General features: G+C 43.1%; 1 protein-coding gene across 1 annotated transcript in view; it reads left to right on the forward strand.

The window, feature by feature from the left end:
- The window catches only part of LOC112246006 (CUB and sushi domain-containing protein 3-like), a 385,088-nt gene that overhangs the window by 244,203 nt on the left and 117,825 nt on the right, over nt 1–23,060 (forward strand). Inside the window, exons 35-40 of the mRNA XM_042295029.1 lie at nt 1,171–1,287; nt 2,627–2,836; nt 3,193–3,381; nt 6,647–6,824; nt 10,944–11,089; nt 22,787–22,867. Coding sequence (XP_042150963.1) covers nt 1,171–1,287; nt 2,627–2,836; nt 3,193–3,381; nt 6,647–6,824; nt 10,944–11,089; nt 22,787–22,867 — 921 coding nt within the window. The remainder of the gene's footprint in view (nt 1–1,170; nt 1,288–2,626; nt 2,837–3,192; nt 3,382–6,646; nt 6,825–10,943; nt 11,090–22,786; nt 22,868–23,060) is intronic.

The following is a 23,060-nucleotide window of genomic DNA, read 5'->3' on the forward strand; positions in this document are numbered from 1 at the left end:
TAAAGGGGAAATATGCAGAATATCGCGCCACCATTTCCTGGATGCTAAAATTCTATTAGTGCTCCTAATTTAAGTTTATGTGACACAACAAGCAAACCCTAGAGAAAATAATTGTTGTACCATCTAAACCGCTGTTTGAAGCTGATGTACAAAACCGAAAGTAAAAGACGCAAAACTAAGCTGAAGAAAGGGAATCGTAGAAATAGTGCAAATAGAACATATCTACCACTTCTTAGACTTGCGTTCAATGAGATTGACAGATCTATAACTATTTGGTCAGGTCACCCAAAACGTTACATATTGCAGCTTTAACAAGGGCTCTGTTACCATTTCTTTAGGCTACTCTTTATCCAGGATCAAAGCTGAGGATACCGATACCTCTCCTTATGACTCAATGATAGGGAGCCTATTTAACACAGGGGACACAACGAGACATGGGGTAGATAGAGTATTCATACATTTGAACCGTTAGTGTGTCTGTCACGTTCACAGGAGGCTGCTCTTTCCTGGCAAACTGTATCATAGATGTATTTTTAAACATATTGTAGTTTAAGACTTACCTCAGACTGGCTGACCTGCTGAGAGAGAAGGAGGCTATGCTAGTACACTCTTAGAAAAAAGGGGGTTCAAAGGGGTTCTTCAACTGTCCCTATAGGAGAACCCTTTTTTGTTCCAGGTAGAACTCTTTTGGGTTCTATGTAGAACATTCTGTGGAAAGGGTTCTACATGCCACTCAAACGGGTTCTACCTGGATCCAAAAAGGGTTCTTCAAAGGGTTCTCCTATGGGGACAGCCAAAGAACCCATTTGAAACTCTTTTAGGTTCTAGATAGTAATTTTTTTCTAAGTGTAACTGTACAGGAATGAGTTGATCTGAAGCACTGATCCTACAATACACAGTTGGAAAGGAAGGGATGTCAATACTAATGTACTAATCTAGCACAGCTGGTGGCGTCGATACCCATTCACACTGTCTAGAGGTGTAAATCAAGACAAACCTCTGCTTTTACAAGGCTGCAGCTATAGATACACATAAAAACATGTTTGTCTCTGATGGACTAATAAAGAAGTTATTTTATGATACTCTACTCTAGTCTAAAAAGTGTCATTCTATTTGTATGTTATTCTATGATTCATTCTTTAACCTGTGTGAGTGGGATTGTCTCCGCAGCCCAGTGTGGTGTGTCCATGACGGATGTCAGCGGTGTCATTCTGAGCCCTGGATTCCCTGGAAACTACCCCAGTGGATTAGACTGCACCTGGACTGTCATACTACCCATTGGCTTTGGTACGGGAACACACTGACAGTCATTGTGGCTACGCACACACACGCACACACACACACACTGTCAAACTACCTATTGGCTTTGGTACATCACCTCGCTGCCGTGGACAAGCCACAGTAGCACATTGTCATACGAGGAAGTGTATGTCTTGTTTCAGTTAAAACACAGCTAGTGGGAAGGGGCCCTAGATATAGCAGTGAAGTGTCAGACTCGTGTATGTTTGGAGCTGTAGCAGGAATTATCCTTGATTTATAGGCATAAAGAGCAGAGACGTGGAAACAGGGAACACCAACAGTGATGTAAATGCTTAACCAGTCTTCAAGTCAACAGAACAGCATCCTGGTTTACAGGCAGTAGGGTAAAGACATAGAATACACTCTTACAAAAAAGGATTCCAAAGGATTCTTTACTGTCCCCATAGGAGAACCCTTTTAAGTTCCAGATAGAACTCTTTTTGCTTCCATATAGAACCTTCTATGGAAAGGGTTCTACGTGGAACTCAAAAGGGTTCTACCTAGAACCAAAAAGGGTTCTTCAAAGGGTCCTCCTGTGGGGACAACTGAAGAACCCTTTGACGCTAGTGCACTAGGGTCCAAATGTAGGGGTAATGATGTTTGATTTTTAGGTCTAAATAGCACAGGCATGGAAACACATGACTGGAAGTCCCTTTAGATAAAAATGTCTGCTAACTGGCATATATCATTATTATTGTTATTATTAACCTCATTAGCGGTATATCATTCTCCTTTAAGGTAGCTTGAATATATTATGACATCTAGTTGCTCCTCTCCTTGGCAACTATTTTTATGTACCAATGAGCGTCTGCTCTCAGTCAACTAACCTGTAATCTCTTCAAATCAAAATCAAATCAAATTTATTTATATAGCCCTTCGTACATCAGCTGATATCTCAAAGTGCTGTACAGAAACCCAGCCTAAAACCCCAAACAGCAAGCAATGCAGGTGTAGAAGCATGGTGGCTAGGAAAAACTCCCTAGAAAGGCCAAAACCTAGGAAGAAACCTAGAGAGGAACCAGGCTATGTGGGGTGGCCAGTCCTCTTCTGGCTGTGCTCGGTGGAGATTATAACAGAACATGGCCAAGATGTTCAAATGTTCATAAATGACCAGCATGGTCGAATAATAATAAGGCAGAACAGTTGAAACTGGAGCATCTCTTGTGATGTTTGTTGTGGTAGAGGTACAGTGTTCTACTTCAGTTGGTTCTGGGATTAACCCGCCTTCTGAAGTAATGGATAGATGAGTAAGATCATGGTCTATTCTTTATAACAGAAACTCATGGACTGACCAGTGTGTTTTTAATCCACCTGTTGTTTTTTTCAGGAATCCACCTGCAGTTCCTCAACTTCTCCACAGAGGCCATTCATGACTACCTGGAGATTCGGAGTGGAACGCTGGAGACGGGCACAGTGATTGACAGGTTCAGTGGACCACATGTCCCCAAGTCCCTGTTCAGCACCACTCACCAGACTAGCCTCTTCTTCCACAGCGACTACTCCCAGAACAAGCCAGGTTTCCAGATGACTTACCAGGGTGAGGATAGAGTTTGTTTGTTTTGAAGAAAAAAGAAAGAAAAGCAAGAGGATGACACTGGGAAAGATATATGTTGTGTCATAGGACCGTAGGCCGGATTGGAACCTATGCCGACAGTGTAGACTACAGAGTTAGTCAGTAGAATGTGTGGGAGAGGAGAACTCAAAAAGGGCTTGTGATTTCACTCAACTCAATTATATGTAATTTTATTTGTCATAATGTTAGTCTGGGTAATCTCTTTCAGTATCCTAGATATGATGTCTACATTTTATGTATTCATTTTCATGTTTGCGTCATTTTCTTATGTATTTTCAGTCAATGTTTATTTAAATGATCGGCTACTTCCTGATTTTCAGCCTATCAGCTACAGAGTTGTCCCGACCCTCGTCCTTTTCGTAATGGCATCGTGATCGGCAGTGACTTCAGTGTGGGCCTCACTGTGTCCTTCGAGTGTCTGCCTGGCTACTCCCTCAGCGGAGAGGCCTCTCTCACTTGTCTGCACGGAATCAGCCGCAACTGGAACCACCCGGTACCTCGCTGTGAAGGTAACTATGAACAGAGGAATAGATATGATCTGTATGGTAGCACATTGATGTTGCACCTAGAGGGCAGCAGTGGGCGTTTCGTGGACCTTAACATCCACTACTACAACTTAAAATATCCTACTACTCCAATGGCATCCACTGCTATCACTATTAGACTGCTGTAGTATTATAAAATATTACTAAGAAGTGGTGATTACCATGACTTTTACTGCTGTGCCTTGTTGCTCATTCAGTGTAGCCTGGAAAGACCTCTAACCTGACCATGTCTTCCCTCTCCTCTGTGTTTGTGGTAACATCACCTAGCCCTCTCCTCTGTGTTTGTGGTAACATCACCTAGCCCTCTACTTTGTGGTAACATCACCTAGCCCTCTTCTCTGTGTTTGTGGTAACATCACCTAGCCCTCTCCTCTGTGTTTGTGGTAACATCACCTCGCCCTCTCCTCTGTGTTTGTGGTAACATCACCTAGCCATCTACTTTGTGGTAACATCACCTAGCCCTCTTCTCTGTGTTTGTGGTAACATCACCTAGCCCTCTCCTCTGTGTTTGTGGTAACATCACCTAGCCCTCTACTTTGTGGTAACATCACCTAGCCCTCTTCTCTGTGTTTGTGGTAACATCACCTAGCCCTCTCCTCTGTGTTTGTGGTAACATCACCTAGCCCTCTACTTTGTGGTAACATCACCTAGCCCTCTTCTCTGTGTTTGTGGTAACATCACCTAGCCCTCTCCTCTGTGTTTGTGGTAACATCACCTAGCCCTTCCTCTGTGTTTGTGGTAACATCACCTAGCCCTCTCCTCTGTGTTTGTGGTAACATCACCTAGCCCTCTCTCTGTGTTTGTGGTAACATCACCTAGCCCTCTCCTCTGTGTTTGTGTCCTGTGTTTGTGGTAACATATTTAGTCTCCTCGTAACATCACCTAGCCCTCTCCTGTTTGTGGTAACATCACCTAGCCCTCTCCTCTGTGTTTGTGGTAACATCACCTAGCCCTCTCCTCTGTGTTTGTGGTAACATCACCTAGCCCTCTCCTCTGTGTTTGTGGTAACATCACCTAGCCCTCTCCTCTGTGTTTGTGGTAACATCACCTAGCCCTCTCCTCTGTGTTTGTGGTAACATCACCTAGCCCTCTCCTCTGTGTTTGTGGTAACATCACCTAGCCCTCTCCTCTGTGTTTGTGGTAACATCACCTAGCCCTCTCCTTTGTGTTTGTGGTAACATCACCTAGCCCTCTCCTCTGTGGTAACATCACGTAGCCCTATCCTCTGTGTTTGTGGTAACATCACGTAGCCCTATCCTCTGTGTTTGTGGTAACATCACCTAGCCCCTCCTCCTTTGTGGTAACATCACCTAGCCCTCTCCTTTGTGTTTGTGGTAACATCACCTAACCCTCTCCTCTGTGTTTGTGGTAACATCACCTAGCCCTCTCCTCTGTGTTTGTGGTAACATCACCTAGCCCTCTCCTGTGTTTGTGGTAACATCACCTAGCCCTCTCCTCTGTGGTAACATCTAGCCCTCTCCTCTGTGTTTGTGGTAACATCACCTAGCCCTCTCCTCTGTGGTAACATCACCTGCCCTCTCCTCTGTGGTAACATCACCTAGCCCTCTCCTCTGTATTTGTGGTAACATCACCTAGCCCTCTCCTCTGTGTTTGTGGTAACATCACCTAGCCCTCTCCTCTGTGGTAACATCACCTAGCCCTCTCCTCTGTGGTAACATCACCTAGCCCTCTCCTCTGTGTTTGTGGTAACATCACCTAGCCCTCTCCTCTGTGTTTGTGGTAACATCACCTAGCCCTCTCCTCTGTGGTAACATCACCTAGCCCTCTCCTCTGTGTTTGTGGTAACATCACCTAGCCCTCTCCTCTGTGTTTGTGGTAACATCACCTAGCCCTCTCCTCTGTGGTAACATCACCTAACCCTCTCCTCTGTGTTTGTGGTAACATCACCTAGCCCTCTCCTCTGTGTTTGTGGTAACATCACCTAGCCCTCTCCTCTGTGTTTGTGGTAACATCACCTAACCCTCTCCTCTGTGTTTGTGGTAACATCACCTAGTCCTCTCCTCTGTGTTTGTGGTAACATCACCTAGCCCTCTCCTCTGTGTTTGTGGTAACATCACCTAGCCCTCTCCTCTGTGTTTGTGGTAACATCACCTAGCCCTCTACTTTGTGGTAACATCACCTAACCCTCTCCTCTGTGTTTGTGGTAACATCATCTAGCCCTCTCCTCTGTGTTTGTGGTAACATCACCTAGCCCTCTCCTCTGTGTTTGTGGTAACATCACCTAGCCCTCTCCTCTGTGTTTGTGGTAACATCACCTAGCCCTCTCCTCTGTGTTTGTGGTAACATCACCTAGCCCTCTCCTCTGTGTTTGTGGTAACATCACCTAGCCCTCTCCTCTGTGTTTGTGGTAACATCACCTAACCCTCTCCTCTGTGTTTGTGGTAACATCACCTAGCCCTCTCCTCTGTATTTGTGGTAACATCACCTAGCCCTCTCCTCTGTGTTTGTGGTAACATCACCTAGCCCTCTCCTCTGTGGTAACATCACCTAGCCCTCTCCTCTGTGGTAACATCACCTAACCCTCTCCTCTGTGTTTGTGGTAACATCACCTAGCCCTCTCCTCTGTGTTTGTGGTAACATCACCTAGCCCTCTCCTCTGTGTTTGTGGTAACATCACCTAACCCTCTCCTCTGTGTTTGTGGTAACATCACCTAGTCCTCTCCTCTGTGTTTGTGGTAACATCACCTAGCCCTCTCCTCTGTGTTTGTGGTAACATCACCTAGCCCTCTCCTCTGTGTTTGTGGTAACATCACCTAGCCCTCTACTTTGTGGTAACATCACCTAACCCTCTCCTCTGTGTTTGTGGTAACATCATCTAGCCCTCTCCTCTGTGTTTGTGGTAACATCACCTAGCCCTCTCCTCTGTGTTTGTGGTAACATCACCTAGCCCTCTCCTCTGTGTTTGTGGTAACATCACCTAGCCCTCTCCTCTGTGTTTGTGGTAACATCACCTAGCCCTCTACTTTGTGTTTGTGGTAACATCACCTAGCCCTCTCCTCTGTGTTTGTGGTAACATCACCTAGCCCTCTCCTCTGTGTGGTGGTAACATCACCTAGCCCTCTCCTCTGTGTTTGTGGTAACATCACCTAGCCCTCTACTTTGTGGTAACATCACCTAGCCCTCTACTTTGTGGTAACATCACCTAGCCCTCTCCTCTGTGTGGTGGTAACATCACCTAACCTGACCACATCTCCCCTCTCCTCTGTAGCACTGTGTGGTGGTAACATCACCTCCATGAATGGGACCATCTACTCCCCCGGCCACCCCGAGGAGTACCCCAACTTCCAGGACTGTGTGTGGAGTGTGAGGGTTCCCCCTGGCAATGGGATCTACATCAACTTCACCGTGCTCAGTACAGAACCCATCTATGACTACATCACTGTGTGGTAAGAACCGACCTCTTAATGAACAGCTAATGAGTTAGATTACACTATAATATATATACACACACACATCACCTTCGGCATGGTCAGTACAGAACCCATCTGTGACTACATCACTGTGTGGTAAGAATCTACAGTGCATTCGGAAAGTATTCAGACCCCTTGACTATTCAGACAGCCTTATTCTAAAATTGATGAAATACTTTTTTTTCCTCATAAATCTACACACAATATCCGATAATGACAAAGCGAAAACAGGTTTTTAGAATTTTTTGCACACATTATTCAAAATAATAAACAGAAATACCTTATTTCCATACGTATGCACTACACACATCTCTCTCTAAACCGCTCAATAGTGCTTTATTACAGTAACTAACAAAAGTGTTGCTGTTAATCCCTTTTACACAGTTAGATATGTATTTCTCTACTAGCAGGAATGGTGCAATATTAAACCCTTTTACACAGTTAGATATGTATTTCTCTACTAGCAGGAATGGTACAATATTAAACCCTTTTACACAGTTAGATATGTATTTCTCTACTAGCAGGAATGGTGCAATATTAAACCCTTTTACACAGTTAGATATGTATTTCTCTACTAGCAGGAATGGTGCAATATTAAACCCTTTTACACAGTTAGATATGTATTTCTCTACTAGCAGGAATGGTGCAATATTAAACCCTTTTACACAGTTAGATATGTATTTCTGTACTAGCAGGAATGGTACAATATTAAACCCTTTTACACAGTTAGATATGTATTTCTCTACTAGCAGGAATGGTACAATATTAAACCCTTTTACACAGTTAGATATGTATTTCTCTACTAGCAGGAATGGTACAATATTAAACCCTTTTACACAGTTAGATATGTATTTCTCTACTAGCAGGAATGGTACAATATTAAACCCTTTTACACAGTTAGATATGTATTTCTCTACTAGCAGGAATGGTGCAATATTAAACCCTTTTACACAGTTAGATATGTATTTCTCTACTAGCAGGAATGGTGCAATATTAAACCCTTTTACACAGTTAGATATGTATTTCTCTACTAGCAGGAATGGTACAATAATAAACCCTTTTACACAGTTAGATATGTATTTCTGTACTAGCAGGAATGGTGCAATATTAAACCCTTTTACACAGTTAGATATGTATTTCTCTACTAGCAGGAATGGTGCAATATTATTCCCTCACCAACTGAATTCCTGCCTTTTATCCCACATGGTGACTGATTTTCAGTTTTCTCACAGCCCTCTAAGTGGGCAACGTTAGAGTGCCACAACACAGAAGTGTAGCAACCCAACAGGATACAAATGATGTTCATTGATACAGGAGGGCTGGGGGAGTTTGACCAATCACGTTCGAGCAAAGATTTTTTTTCATGTCCATTTCTAAATCAGCAGCCTGGTGGAGAAATGGGTTAATGAAGAGCTTCCTCTGTTCACCTATAGTAGCTCCTCTGTTCACCTATAGTAGCTCCTCTGTTCACCTATAGTAGCTCCTCTGTTCACCTATAGGAGCTCCTCTGTTCACCTATAGTAGCTCCTCTGTTCACCTATAGTAGCTCCTCTGTTCACCTATAGTAGCTCCTCTGTTCACCTATAGTAGCTCCTCTGTTCACCTATAGTAGCTCCTCTGTTCATTAACCTTGGTTGGAAGGCCAGGTAGAAAAACTAGGCTATTATTCTCCTTCCCACTCACCTCTCCCCACTCACCTCTCCCCACTCACCTCTCCCCACTCACCTCTCCCCACTCACCTCTTACACAGCAACTGAGGTGTTTATTGTAATAAATTGATGTAAATTGTGTCATGTTGTACATAATAATTACTTTTTTAGTTAGTTTCAATGAAATTAGACTTTTGTTGCAATACCCATGAGGAGGTAACAAGAAATTATGTAAAACCATGTGATAGTCAATTAGCCTAGCCAACTATAGTAGAGCTAACCCTTGACTATACGTGTTGGATGCTTAATCAGTAGAATTATTACTAAAACCTGTTTTGGCAGAAACCTTCGGTATGGTAAAAGTTTTCCATATTGTGTTGTTGTTTTAAAACGTAAAAGTAATTATACATTTGTGGAAAAAAGCCAACTTTGTTTTTGCATTTCACGTTCCCCAGTGCTCTCAAACCTCTCTTCCAAACTGTTCTTTCTTAATTGGATGCATCCTTTCTGTGGTTACCATAGCTACTGCATTTCTCACTATTGATAAAACAGAACTTTGTCTTCTGGTTGGTTTGAGAGAGATTTGAACTGTTCACCCCCTTTCTCTCTCTCTCTCTCTCTCTCTCCATCTGGTTCCCTCCATCACTCCATCCCTACTCCATCCCTTCATTAAACAAACGGACCAACAGTGATATAACACGCACAGTTAGTCCATTTAAATGCACAGAGTATGATCAATGTACTCAGACTTTTAATCTCTGCCTGTGAACGGCAAAGAGTTCTGGAGGAAATGTAATGCAGTAATGCAGTCGCCAAAAGGCAAGTTCGTCATGTATCCCCATAGATCCAGTCAAAGGCATCTTGATGTTTTAAAGAGAGCGGCTTCCTGAGTAATTGTCCTCCCCAGCACTCTGACACCCCTGTTGTGGAGGGGGATGGAGAGAAGGAGGAGAAAGAGAGAGCGTAATGGATGGAATAGATTCATGTCCTCCATCCATGAGCACACAAATAATAAGTCCCTCCTTTGTCCCCCCGCATGTTTAAATAATGCATTTTTTGCCCCCCCCCCTCACGGCTCTCTTTCAGTTTCTCATAGTATGTATTTATATTGCTGAATGCGGCAAGCTGCCAGAGCTTCAATCTGTTCTCAACGCTGTGAGATGTCATGCTGGCTTCAAACCCACACACACACACACACACACACACACACACACACACACACACACACACACACACACACACACACACACACACACACACACACACACACACACACACACACACACACACACACACACACACACCCACACACACACACACACACACACACGCACACGCACGCACGCACGCACACACACACGCACGCACGCACGCACGCACACGCACACGCACGCACGTACACGCACGCACACGCACACACACACACCCACACACACACACACACACACCCACAGACACACGCACGCACGCACGCACGCACGCACGCACGCACGCACGCACGCACGCACACGCACACGCACGCACGCACGCACGCACACGCACGCACGTGCACGCACGCACACGCACGTACACGCACACGCACACGCACGTACATGCACACACACACACACACACACACGATACGCACGCACACACTCACACACTCACGTATGCAGTAATGCAAAGGGACAATCACTCAAGCAGTCTCCCTCACACACACACATACACACACAAACCCCCCACACACACACACAAACCCCCCACACACACACACACACACTTGATACGCACGCACACACTCACACACTCACATATGCACTAATGCAAAGAGACAATCACTCAAGCAGTCTCCCTCACACAAACACATACACACACACACACACCGTGCTCCCGAAAAATCCCAGGTGTCAGAGATTAGCCAGATTAATAAAACTTCTCTGCTTGTTCGCTAGGACTGCTCTGACCCAGTGGTGCCCAGAGTGGGGGTTAAACAGACCCCCTTCTCACATTCACGCACTCATTTACCTTTGACTGGCTCCAGATTTGACCCATGGGGGTGGTCTGCTCTTTGGCTGTCACGATCACAGAGATGTAACCCTCCTCCTGCCCCTGTCTCTTAATTGGGTAGCTTGTTTGATATCTGGGGTACCTTTCTGCATTTTAAAACCCAGTCTCTGTAATGACACTCTTATGCTGTGGCATCTCCAAAAATGAAGTTTATAAAAGAGACGCTATAATCGTCTCTTTCTGGAAGGAATACTGTAGATCAGTGATCGGTTATGTATCAATTGACGTGGGAAACGTTAATTAAAAATGTCCACAATAGATTTCCAATGCGCTTCTTTCAAATATATGTCTGTATTGGTCAATGTCTTGTCTTCATTGTCTATTGACAATGTCCATCACCTGCCCATACGGAGGGATTTGTCATTGATCCTTGGTGTGTATGTTGTGTGTGTCTCTACAGGGATGGTCCGGACCAGAGCTCCCCCCAGATCGGTCAGTTCAGTGGGAACACAGCGCTGGAGTCGGTCTACAGCACCTCCAACCAGATCCTCATTAAGTTCCACAGCGACTTCAGCGGCAGCGGATTCTTCGTGCTCAGTTACCATGGTGACCACTACATCAGAGAGACAGGCAGGGACAGAGAAATATAAAAGATGGTTAGAGAGAGAAAGATGGAAAACAAATGTGATAAAGGAGGAGGAGAGAGAGGGGGAAAGAAAGAAAGAAGGAGTGAGTGAGAGGTAGAGATAGTGTGTGAGATGTAGAGATAGTGATAGAGAGGTAGGGATAGTGATAGAGAGGTAGAGAGTGAGTGAGAGGTAGAGATAGTGAGTGAGAGGTAGAGATAGTAGGTGGAGGTAGAGAGTGAGAGGTGGAGGTAGAGAGTGAGATGTAGAGATTGAGAGGTGGAGATAGTGAGTGAGAGGTGGAGATAGTGAGTGAGAGGTAGAGATAGTGAGTGAGAGGTGGAGATAGTGGTGGAGATAGTGAGTGAGAGGTGGAGATAGTGTGTGAGTGAGAGGTAGAGAGTGATAGGTAGAGAGACAGGTAGAGATAGAGTGAGAGTTAGAGAGTGAGAGGTAGAGATAGAGATAATAAATGAGAGGTAAAGATAGTGAGTGAGAGGTAGAGATGGTGAATGAGAGGTAGAGATAGAGAGGAGAGAACAAAGCCAGAGGAAAAGGAAGAGATCAATGGTCTGACAGGCAGCGGAGTGAAGCTCCTAGGCCTTCTCCCACTCCTCCTACTCTTCCTCCTCCCTCTCCTCTGACCTTCCTCCTCCCTCTCCTACTACTCTTCTTCCTCTCTCTTCTCCTCCTCCTCATCTTCTTTCTCCTATTCCTCCTCTTTCTCTTCCTCCCTTTCCTCCTCCACCTCATCTTCCTCTTCTTCCTCCTTTTTTTACCTCCTCCTCTTCCTCATCTTCCCTCTCTTCCTCCTCCCTCTCATCCTCCTACTCTTCTTCCCCTCCCGCTCCTCCTCTTCCTCCTCCTATTCCTCTTTCTCGTCCTCCTCTTTCACCTCCTCCTCCCTCTCCTCCACTTTCTCCCTCTACTCTTCCTCCGCCTCCTCTTACCTCTTCCCCTCATGCACGCTGTCTGCCTAGGGCCTCTGACACACATGGCAGCTAGCATTCATTATTGGCTCAGCTCATTTTCATAGTCAATTTAATCTTGACTTATTGCGCTTCGATGCCTCTCTCCAATCTGACTGTCTTTGTATTGAATCAGTGAAGGGACATGGCTCTATACACCTATGTCACATTGATTATTGGCTACAGGGTGCGCTCTGAGAAATGAGCACTTTCCCAAATATATTTTTTCTATACTGACATCCAGACACATACAGCCTCTTCGCACTGCTAATGACACACAAGGCTGCTCTTACACTGATTGTTGACACGGTGCTACTGGAAAAAAACAGATAAAGTATCCCAATTGCAAGGCCCATGTCATTCTGCTACAGCCAGCACTTATGATTTTACTACAAGTGCTTATTGATCCCGGCCTGTATCAAACGTCTCTCACGGTTAACCAGTCTGTCTCAATTGTGGCCGGTGGGGTGGCTTACGAGGTACTCCAATCACTTTACTGTAACAGTCTTAACTGCTAAACCGTCACTTTAGTTTCAGCTCCGCCCAAACATTTCCCCTTAGTGAACCCTCTGCTTTGCTTTGAAGTAGCCAGGATTTATACAACGCTTATTAAAGATATTCATTTAGTTTATTAGATTGTCTTCAACTGTCAAGTAATCAAATTATAGGCTGCAGCCGGTTTATTCACGCAGTTTGCTGTCCAGAATGACAAACAAAAAAAGTGTTTTCAGTAGCATTTCGCTACACTCGCATTAACATCTGCTAACCATGTGTATGTGACAAATAAAATTTGATTTTGATTTGATTTGATTTTATTTTATTTTATTTATGGGTAAACTACAGGCATGGACTTTGATATAGTATGGATTGACAAGTCACATTCACGGTTTGTTGATTACAGTTATTAAAAGGTTTTTAATTTGTCTGTCAGATGTTCAAAAGGCACAGCTTAACTATTTGATCAATCATGTTATTATTATTAATATTAATAATCTGTACATCCATCCCTGCCGTCAAATAAGGAGAGCTGGTCTGTCTGTTGAAGCTAGCAGCTCCTACAGTGCCTTGCAAAAGTAGTCACCCCCTTGGCATTTTTCCTATTTTGTTGCATTACAACCTCTAATTTAAATAGATTTTTATTTAGATTTCATATAATGGACATACACAAAATAGTCCAAATTGGTCAAGTGAAATTTAAAAAATAACTTGTTTCAAAAAATTATAAAAAATTTAAAAAACGGAAAAGTGGTCATTGCAAATGTATTCACCCCTTTGCTATGAAGCCCCTAAATAAGATCTGGTGCAACCAATTACCTTCAGAAGTCACATAATTAGTTAAATCAAGTCCACCTGTGTGCAATCTAAGTGTCACATGATCTGTCACATGATCTCAGTAGATATACACCTGTTCTGAAAGGCCCCAGAGTCTGCAATGCTGCTAAGCAAGCGGCAACATGAAGACCGAGGAGCTCTCCAAACAGGTCAGGGGCAAAGTTTTGGAGAAGTACAGATAAGGGTTGGGTATAAAAATATATCAGGAACTTTGAACACCCCACAGAGCACCATTAAATCCATTATTGAAAAATGGAAAGAATATGACACCACAACAAACCTGCCAAGAGACGGCTGCCCAACAAAACTCATGGACCAGGCAAGGAGGGCATTAATCAGAGAGACAACAAAGAGACCAAAGATATCTCTGAAGGAGCTGCAAAGCCCACAGTGGATATTGGAGTATCTGTCCATAGGACCACTTTAAGCCGTACACTTCATAGATCTGGAATTTACGGAAGAGTGGCCAGAAAAAAGCCATTCCTTAAAGAAAAAAATAAGCAAACCCGTTTGGTGTTCGCCAAAAGGCATGTGGGAGACTCCCCAAACAAATGGAAGAAGGTAATCTGGTTAGATGAGACTAAAATTGAGCTTTTTGGCCATCAAGTAAAACGTTATGTTTGGCGCAATCTCAAAACCTCTCATCACCCCAAGAACACCTCCCATAATGCTGTGGGGATGTTTTTCATTGGCAGGGACTGGGAAACTGGTCAGAATTGAAGGAATGATGGATGGCGCTAAATATAGGGAAATTCTTGAGGGAAACCTGTTTCGTTCTTCAAGAGATTTGAGACTGGGACCGAGGTTCAGCAGGACAATGATCCTAAGCATACTGCTAAAGCAACCCTCGGGTGGTTTAAGGGGAAACAATTAAATGTCTTGGAATGGCCTAGTCAAAGCCAAGACTTCAATCCGATTGTGGATCTGTGGTATGACTTAAAGATTGCTGTACACTAGCGGAACCCATCCAACTTGAAGGAGCTGGAGCAGTTTTGCCTTGAAGAATGGGCAAAAATCCCAGTGGCTAGATGTGCCAAGCTTATAGAGACATACCCCAAGAGACTTGCAACTTTAATTGCTGAAAAAGGTGGCTCTACAAAGTATTGACTTTGGGGGGTGAATAGTAATGCACCCTCAAGTTTCTCATTTTTTTTGTCTTATTTCTTGTTTGTTTCACCCCAAACAATATTTTGCATCTTCAAAGTGGTAGGCATGTTGTGTAAATGAAATGGTTACAAACCCCCAAAAATCTATTTTAATTCCAGTTTGTAAGGAAACAAAATAGGAAAAATGCCAAAGTAGGTGAATACTTTTGCAAGCCACTGTAGCTGCTTCTGCTTAGTGATATGAATGTACTAGACTAGAGATTATACACAGCAATGTTTTATTTTTATTGTGTTTGGCATGGGAATTACTCTGGAATGAGTTTTGCTTCGATTCATTTGAAATGGGCCACCGAGTTAGAGCGACAACTTTATTTCCCCTTAGTGAACCCTCTGCTTTGCTTTGAAGTAGCCAGGATTTATACAACGCTTATTAAAGATATTCATTTAGTTTATTAGATTGTCTTCAACTGTCAAGTAATCAAATTATTGGCTGCAGCCGGTTTATTCACGCAGTTTGCTGTCCAGAATGACAAACAAAAAAAGTGTTTTCATGTAGGTCACATCACAGAATGGCCGGGGGGAACTAAATCTATAGAATGTGGTTATCACTCCTCACATGCAACACGCAAAACTGTCACTTATTCCAATCTAGTTATGAAAGGATATAAGTTGATAAGTTACATAGTTATTCAGGACATTATGCAAGCATCATAATATTATAAATACCATTTGTGGGCAGATCTGATGACTCAATTCCCAGAGTCCACCTGTTTTGAGTGGTGATTATCTTCATTGTTCACAGCACATCAACCGGTCAGTCGAGACGTACATCCCACATGAAGGCAATACACAGAGCAGTGGTTCTTAACCTTGTTGGAGGTACTGAACCCCACCAGTTTCATATGCACATTCAACGAACCCTTCTTAATTGGAAAAATAAAAGAACTTTTTTCAAATTCAAAACATAGGTATATATTTTACTGGTGCACAAAATGAACCGTGCATCAACATCACTGTGTTCAAAGAACAAAATCATCAAAACATGATTTTCACACAAAAACAAAAACATAATAATGAATATTTACTGCAAATCAGTGTGACTTCTGCTGTTGCCTTTCAGAGACCAGTTCAGAAATGCGCGGCTTCACCTTGGCAAGTGCCACTCATGTCATTTTCACAACAAAGCCTGTTCCTTTTCTTCGTTTTTATGTCCAGCATCCTCGAAAAGGATTTGCTCGCAAAGATATGTTGTAACAAACGGTATGAAAATCTCCAGAGCTTTCTTAGCAATAACAGGGTACGTTACCATTTGTTGACACCAAAACGTTGAAAGCGTTGTTGTTCTGAAGAGTTGCTGTTGAACCTGGCTCTGCTGAATTTCAATGATTTCATCGAGGTATTCATCATTGACATCTGTTGTCTCAACACTAAACGTGAACGGCTGTCTCACCCATGCTGGATATGACTCTCTTGTAGGGAAGTATCCGTCGAGACTTTGCAAGCTCATCTAAGTGCGTGGCAATTGCTTGCTTCAGTTCCGCGAGTACAGAAATGTCTCCGATTCCAGATACTTCTTCGATCTTACTGACACAGTCGTCCAGCAGGGGAAAGTTTGCAAAGTTATCGTTCTCCGTTCGTCGTTTCCATAACGGTAGCTTTTTTGAAAAGCCTTCAGGTTTTCCTCCGCTTCGATGATGTTGACTCCACCGCCCTGCATCTTTTGATTGAGATGATTGAGAGCTGCGAAGATATCGGCCATGTACGCTAAAATGAGAATGAACTCAGAATTTTTGAAGCAATCTGCATGACAATGTTGGTGCTCTTGCAAAAACAGGGCTAATTCCACACGCACGGCAAAAACACGATTCAGCACCTGTCCCCTGGATAACCACCGGACGTTAGAATGGTACAGAAGTACCTCGAATTCAGAGCCCATTTCTTTACACAGCTCACTGAAGATGCGGTGCCGCAGAGCACTAGTTCACGCATTCCACTACAATTTTTAATACTTCTGCCAGTTTTGGAGGCAAGGTTTTTGTTGCCAACGCATGCCTGTGCAGAATACAATGCATAACAATGATGTGTGGTGCATCGGCTTTCACTAGTGCACCAAAACCAGACTTTCTTCCCAGCATGACTGGAGCTCCGTCCGAACAAACTGCAGAAACCATATCCCACAAGAGATTGTTGTCTTTGAAGAAGTCATCCACAAGTTTCTTCACATCGGCTGCCTTAGTTGTTGTTGTAAGAGTCTTACAAAATAAAACATCTTCCTTTATCACGTCGTCTTTCACATAGTGCACAAATACAGCAAGCTGGCTTAGATTGGAAACGTCTGTGGTCTCGTCGAGTTGAAGGCTGAATTTTGCCGGGCTTGAAATCAGATCTGCAACTACTTGAGCCAAGATGTCTTTGCTCATGTCCACTATTCTGTCGCTGATGGTGTCATTTTAAAGAGGAATTTGGGATAACTTAACTTCAGCCTCTTTTCCCAGCATGATATTTGCCATCTTTAACACAGCTGGTTTTATGAGTGTTTCACCAATGGTGTGTGTGGTTTGCCCTGCTTTGCGATCAGGTAAGCAACTTCGTACGATGCTGTGGGGATCGGTTTGTTGATGAGTACAAAGCCGAGAACAGGCAGAGTAGCCTTTTCATCGAATCTGGCTCTCTTCACCTTGAATTCAGCAAGCGTTGTGTTCTTGTATTTTCCATCTCCACGCAGCTTAAGGAAGTATTCTCTTAGTTTTGCTGGTGCTAGACTAGAATTACTCAACTTGGCATTGCAAATCATGCAGTTAGGATGCTGACTCCCATCACGTTCAGTTATACATGTTAATCCATATTGTACATATTCGTCCGACCACTTTCTTTTTTTGCTCGACATAGTAAGTATGAAGGGATTAAAATATTAAGAAAGAAATCACAAGACGTACCATCACGACAGTCACAGTCGACTTCTGAGCACACCAAATCCCCTGCAGCACAGATAGGCCAAGCGATGTAGCGTGATCACCTGCAGCCAATGATGGCCAAGCGGGGCGTGTCATCACGAATCATATGAATCGGATGTGTGTCTTGACCTCCGCCGAACCCCTGAGACTGACTCACCGAACCCCTGGGGTTCGACCGAACCCAGGTTAAGAACCACTGACATAGAGGAAGCAAAGAAACATTTCCTCTTTTAATGTAGCTCTTTTGTTAATTAAAGCCTATCACGGAGTCTCTCATTGGGACACAGAAAGTCATTGACTCTGTTCATTGCTTTTGCTTCAATTGGCAATACACACACACAGACAGACAGACAGACAGAAACACACACAGACACACACACACACAGACACACACACAGACACTTATTCACCAAATTCAGTCACACACAACCCCCCCACCCCCCAAGGAGCCTCTAAGAGAATCTTATTAATCAGCTAGCACATTTAACAGAAGCCACATGCTAAGTGCTTCTCGCTACTTAATTTGTGTTATTGTAGTGTGGTTGTCTAGAGCCAAAGCCCCCACTTGTCTATTAGACAGCCTCCCTCCTCCTCTGTCTACTCTGTAAGCTGGGGGTGTATTCATTAATGCACACGGAAGCAAATTGTAGCAAAACATTTTGCTAAGAAAATGTGAGTTTCTTTTTGGACAAATAAAGGAAGGTGCCCCTCCCTGTTTGCTTCCTAGTGAATAAACCCCTGTTCATGGGGAAGCAAAAGTAGATTTATCTATATAACTGACTGTCTGCTTTAGCGGGGTTGGCATTTTGGAGTCTTTTCTATTGGTCCCCGTTGCACCAGACAAGCTCAGGCAAGCACATCTATTATATTGAATACTAGTAAATGAACCCAGGTCTGGAAGTTAGTTATCTGTCTATCGCTCAGAAGATATCTCCCTCCTGTTCTGTCTGTTCGGGCTGTAGAGACGTTTTTAGAACAAGTACACTCTGTTACCAATTAATTAATGATCAATGAATGTCATTGATTTTACCCCCTAGTTTGTGTTGGCATGACCCCGCCAGGTAGCTTGGTAGTGGGTGTAGTTTGGATCTGCAGTCCTGAAAGATGTTGGCTGTAAGATTCAATGGTGCAATATTTATCCTTGCCTAGTTCAAAGTGCTACCTTATTTAATCCTGTCATTAGCAGCAGCGATTCCTCAGATTGTGTGTGTGTGTGTGTGTGTGTGTGTGTGTGTGTGTGTGTGTGTGTGTGTGTGTGTGTGTGTGTGTGTGTGTGTGTGTGTGTGTGTGTGTGTGTGTGTGTGTGTGTGTGTGTGTGTGTGTGTGTGTGTGTGTGTGTGTGTGCAGTGTAATATCTCTCCCTGGGCCCAGCTCCGACCGTTGTCACCTTATTTAATCCTGTCATTAGCGCAAGCTAGCAGCGTTCGTTCCCTCATATCGTTAGCAGTGCCTCCGAGCCAGCTCAGCACAGCTTGGCCGCTCTGTTGAATCCCAGAAGGTATACCGGCTTATCTGATGCCCTTAAACACACCGCCGAGATCACATCGCTGCTGAATAAATTGGTATGCAGGTGGTGTGGAGTCGGAATATTATGATTTTCTTTTTTCATTTCTGCCTAACCTTTCAAATGTCAGTTTCTCCTCCTCCACAATTCCTGATCCTCTTTTGTCCAAACATGAGAAATCAATGGTCTGTGGTACGGTTGCACATTTTGGGGAATATTCAGAGGTGGAAACTTTCCATTGGGAATTAATGGGAATACATGGGAATTAATGGGAAATGTATACACATTAATATTAATACCATTTCAATGTAGATGTTTTTTGCATTGGATATATTTACTATATCATATAAAGACAGAAACATAAACATTTTACCTTATCATAAGTAGACATAATTGCAAATGATTAATTCCTTCCAATAGAAATAAGTAGATTAAAACATTTAAGTTACAAATTTAACTTTAATTAAATGAGTTGACTCTTCACATGGGATGATTTCACTGAACAACAAAAGAAAGGGAATATTGAATGATTCCCTATGATCCATCGCATCTCCCAAAAACGTTTTCAACATACATCTGGAAAATAATAGTCTAGAAACTAAAGCTTTGGTTGTCTTCTTCTCAGACTTCCACGTCTTCTCCCTGGACCTCCTCAATGTCCACCTCTTGAACATCAGACTGAGGCCTCATCTTCAGTCACTTTCCAACCTTGTTGAGGGTGGCTCATTGTCAGGCTCAAAAAGCCTCAAATTTGCCCAGATGCCAAAATGTTTTCAACCCTTGTATTGATTGGTCAGCCTGTTGCGTGCTTTGGTGTGTGTGTGTTCCCAAACAAAGACCAGTTGCGCTCTGAGGCGGCTGATGTTGGTGAGATTTGAAGGATGATGGAGGCAACAGGGGAAAGAGATACTCAGATCCACAAAGTCCCTTCCACCAGGTGGCTGATGAGATATGTTGGCACGACTGCCATACTGCATCTCCGTCCCAAAGCCCTTGCTTGGAAGTGTACTTCTCTGCACCAGACAGGATGCTCTTGCCAGCAGAGTTGGAGTCCAACACTGCAGCGTGTATGTCTTCAGGCAAACATCTTCAGGCTGTTTTATGTATTTCAGAACTGCAGTTTCCTCTGCTTGGAGAAACCGTGAAGTGGGCAGGGCAGTATGGATTTCTTGTCTTACATCTGCAAGCAGAGTCTGAACATCAGACAGGATGGCATTGTCTCCCTCAATCCGTGCAATGGCTACTGCAATAGGTTTCAGGAGTTTCAGGCTGCTTCCCATTTGACACCCAAAGTACATCATCCAGGAGGATCCTCTTGATGGGGCTGTCCATATCGGCAGACTGTGATATGGCCATTTCTTGGAGAGACTCCTTCCCCTCCAGGAGACTGTCAAACAAGATGACTCCAATGTGTGTTGCTGGGCAGCTTCAATGTGGTGCTCTTATTCTTCTCACTTTGCCTGGTGAGGTAGATTGCTGCTATAACTTCATGACCCTTCACATACTTAACCATTTCCTTGTAGAGTGTATCCATTGTTTTCAGTGTCATGATGTCTTTGAGGAGCAGATTCAATGCATGAGCAGCACAGCCAAGGGGTGTGATGTGAGGGTAGGACTCCTCCACTTTAGGCCAAGCAGCCTTCATGTTCACAGCATTGTCTGTCACCAGTGCAAATACCTTCTGTGGTCCAAGGTCATTGATGTTTGCCTTCAGTTCATCTGCAATGTAGAGACCGGTTTGTCTGTTGTCTCTTCTGTCTGTGCTCTTGTAGAATACTAGTTGAGGGGTGGAGATGATGTAGATAATTATTCCTTGCCCACAAACATTCGACCACACTTCAGAGATGATTGCAATACAGTCTGCTTTCTCTATGATTTGCTTGACCTTCACTTCAACTCTGTTGAACTCTGCATCTAGCAAAGGAGTAGATAAAGCATGTCTGGTTGGAGGGGTGTATGCTGGGCGAAGAACATTCAGAAATCTCTTCCAATACACATTGCCTTTGAGCATCAGAGGTGCACCAGTTGTATACACAGCTCGAGCAAGACATTCATCAGCATTTCTCTGACTTCGTTCCTCCATTGGGTCCAAAAAACTTCAGATTTCAGGAGGACCATGAGCTGTTGCTCTCGATAAGCTGTCTGATTCATCATTTACACCTCAAATAGAAGTAGAGGCACTTTTGTCAGAGGTTGCTTGTTGTGGGAGCTGGGGGAACTTAAATGCACTTGGCCAGATGATTCTGCATCTTTGTTGCATTCTTCACATATGATTTGGCACAGTATTTTCAAATGTACACAGCTTTTCCTTCTACATTAGCTGCAGTGAAATGTCTCCGCACATCAGAAAATGCATGTGGAATTTTCCTGTAAAGATTAGAATAAAATTAGTTTTAAAAACACAAATACAATTCCCTGCACAGTATTGTACACAGCTTTTCCTTCTACATTAGTTGCAGTGAAATGTCAGATAGTGCCCGTGGCATTTTCCTGTAAAGATTAGAAAAAAACGAGTAAAAAAAACAAATACAATTCCACGTACAGATAAATAGTTAAGCAGTTAGATTAAACAACTAATTTGTAAGATAAATGTTTTAAAATGAAACATGTATGGAAACAGGTGAATTAACACTCCTCAGTTAGCAGGCTCAAGCTGTCACGACTTCTGCCGAAGTCGGTTCCTCTCCTTGTTCGGGCGGCGTTTGGCGGTCGACATCACCGGTCTTCTATCCATCGCCGAACCTTTCATTTCGCATTTGTTTTGTCTTGTTTTCCCGCACACCTGGTTTACATTCCCTCGTTACTTTATGTGCATATAACCCTCTGTCCCCCCCATGTCTGTGTGTGGTTTGTTTGTTGTAAAGTGTATGTGCACTTAAGACTGGTTTGCGACGGGTTATTTCAACCCGTATTTTGTTGTTTCTGGGTGCAGTTTGTTTTGCCACATTAAACTGCTCCGGGAGTTACCCATTTCTGCTCTCCTGCGCCTGACTTCCCTGCAGACAGTTACTCACCTCTTACACAAGCAAGCTAAACCCCACATGGTAGAGTAGCAACAACTAACTAGCAGAAATTGTTAGCATGTTAGAAATTATTTAAACACACTTTACTGTAGGCTGCTAGTTATATATATATATATATATATATATATATATATATATATATATATATATATATATATATATATATATATATATGTATATATATATATATATATATATATATATACAGTACCAGTCAAATGTTTTAGGACACCTACTCACAAATTCGTGGCTTTTTATTTATTTTTACTATTTTCTACATTATAGAATAATAGTGAAGACATCATAACTATGAAATAGCACATATGGAATCATGTAGTAACCAAAAAAAGTGTTAACACAAATCAACATATATTTTTATATTTTTGATTCTACAAAGTAGCCACCATTTGCCTTGATGAGAGAATGCCAAGAGTGTGCAAAGCTGTCAACAAGGCAAAGGGTGGCTTCTTTGAAGAATCTCAAATCTAAAATATATTTTGATTTGTTTAACACTTTTTTGGTTACTACATGATTCCATATGTGCTATTTCATAGCTCCTCAAAATAAAGAAAAACCCTTGAATGAGTAGGTGTGTCCAAACTTTTGACTGGTACTGTTTTATATATATATATATATATATATACTTACTTATTTTAATTCCATGTTCAAAAGAATACAGAAAGTCCCAATGCAATAAGTGATTAACCAAAAATAGGATTACTACTCTGTTGAAATGTTCCTTACACCTTCTTCTTTTTCCTCCTCTTCCTCCTCCTTCATCCTCTTCTAGTATACCAGCTGAGGATCTGCCAAGCGCCCCCGGATGTGGCCAACGCTGATATCCTCATGGAGGACAGGGAGTTTGAAATAGGTAACGCCTCCACATGTAGTTCAATCCAAATATGATCAATTTTTCTAATGAATCATTTTGGGAGAGATAAGACCTCCTCACCACTCTGTATACTTACATATTGTAGGACTAGGAGTTTTCCTGTGCCCGTATTCATAAAGCGTCTCAGAGTGCTGATCGAGGATCAGTTATGCTTTTTAGCTCATGATGAATA

The sequence above is a fragment of the Oncorhynchus tshawytscha genome, linkage group LG13, assembly GCF_018296145.1.
Source record: "Oncorhynchus tshawytscha isolate Ot180627B linkage group LG13, Otsh_v2.0, whole genome shotgun sequence".
NCBI lineage: Eukaryota > Metazoa > Chordata > Actinopteri > Salmoniformes > Salmonidae > Oncorhynchus > Oncorhynchus tshawytscha.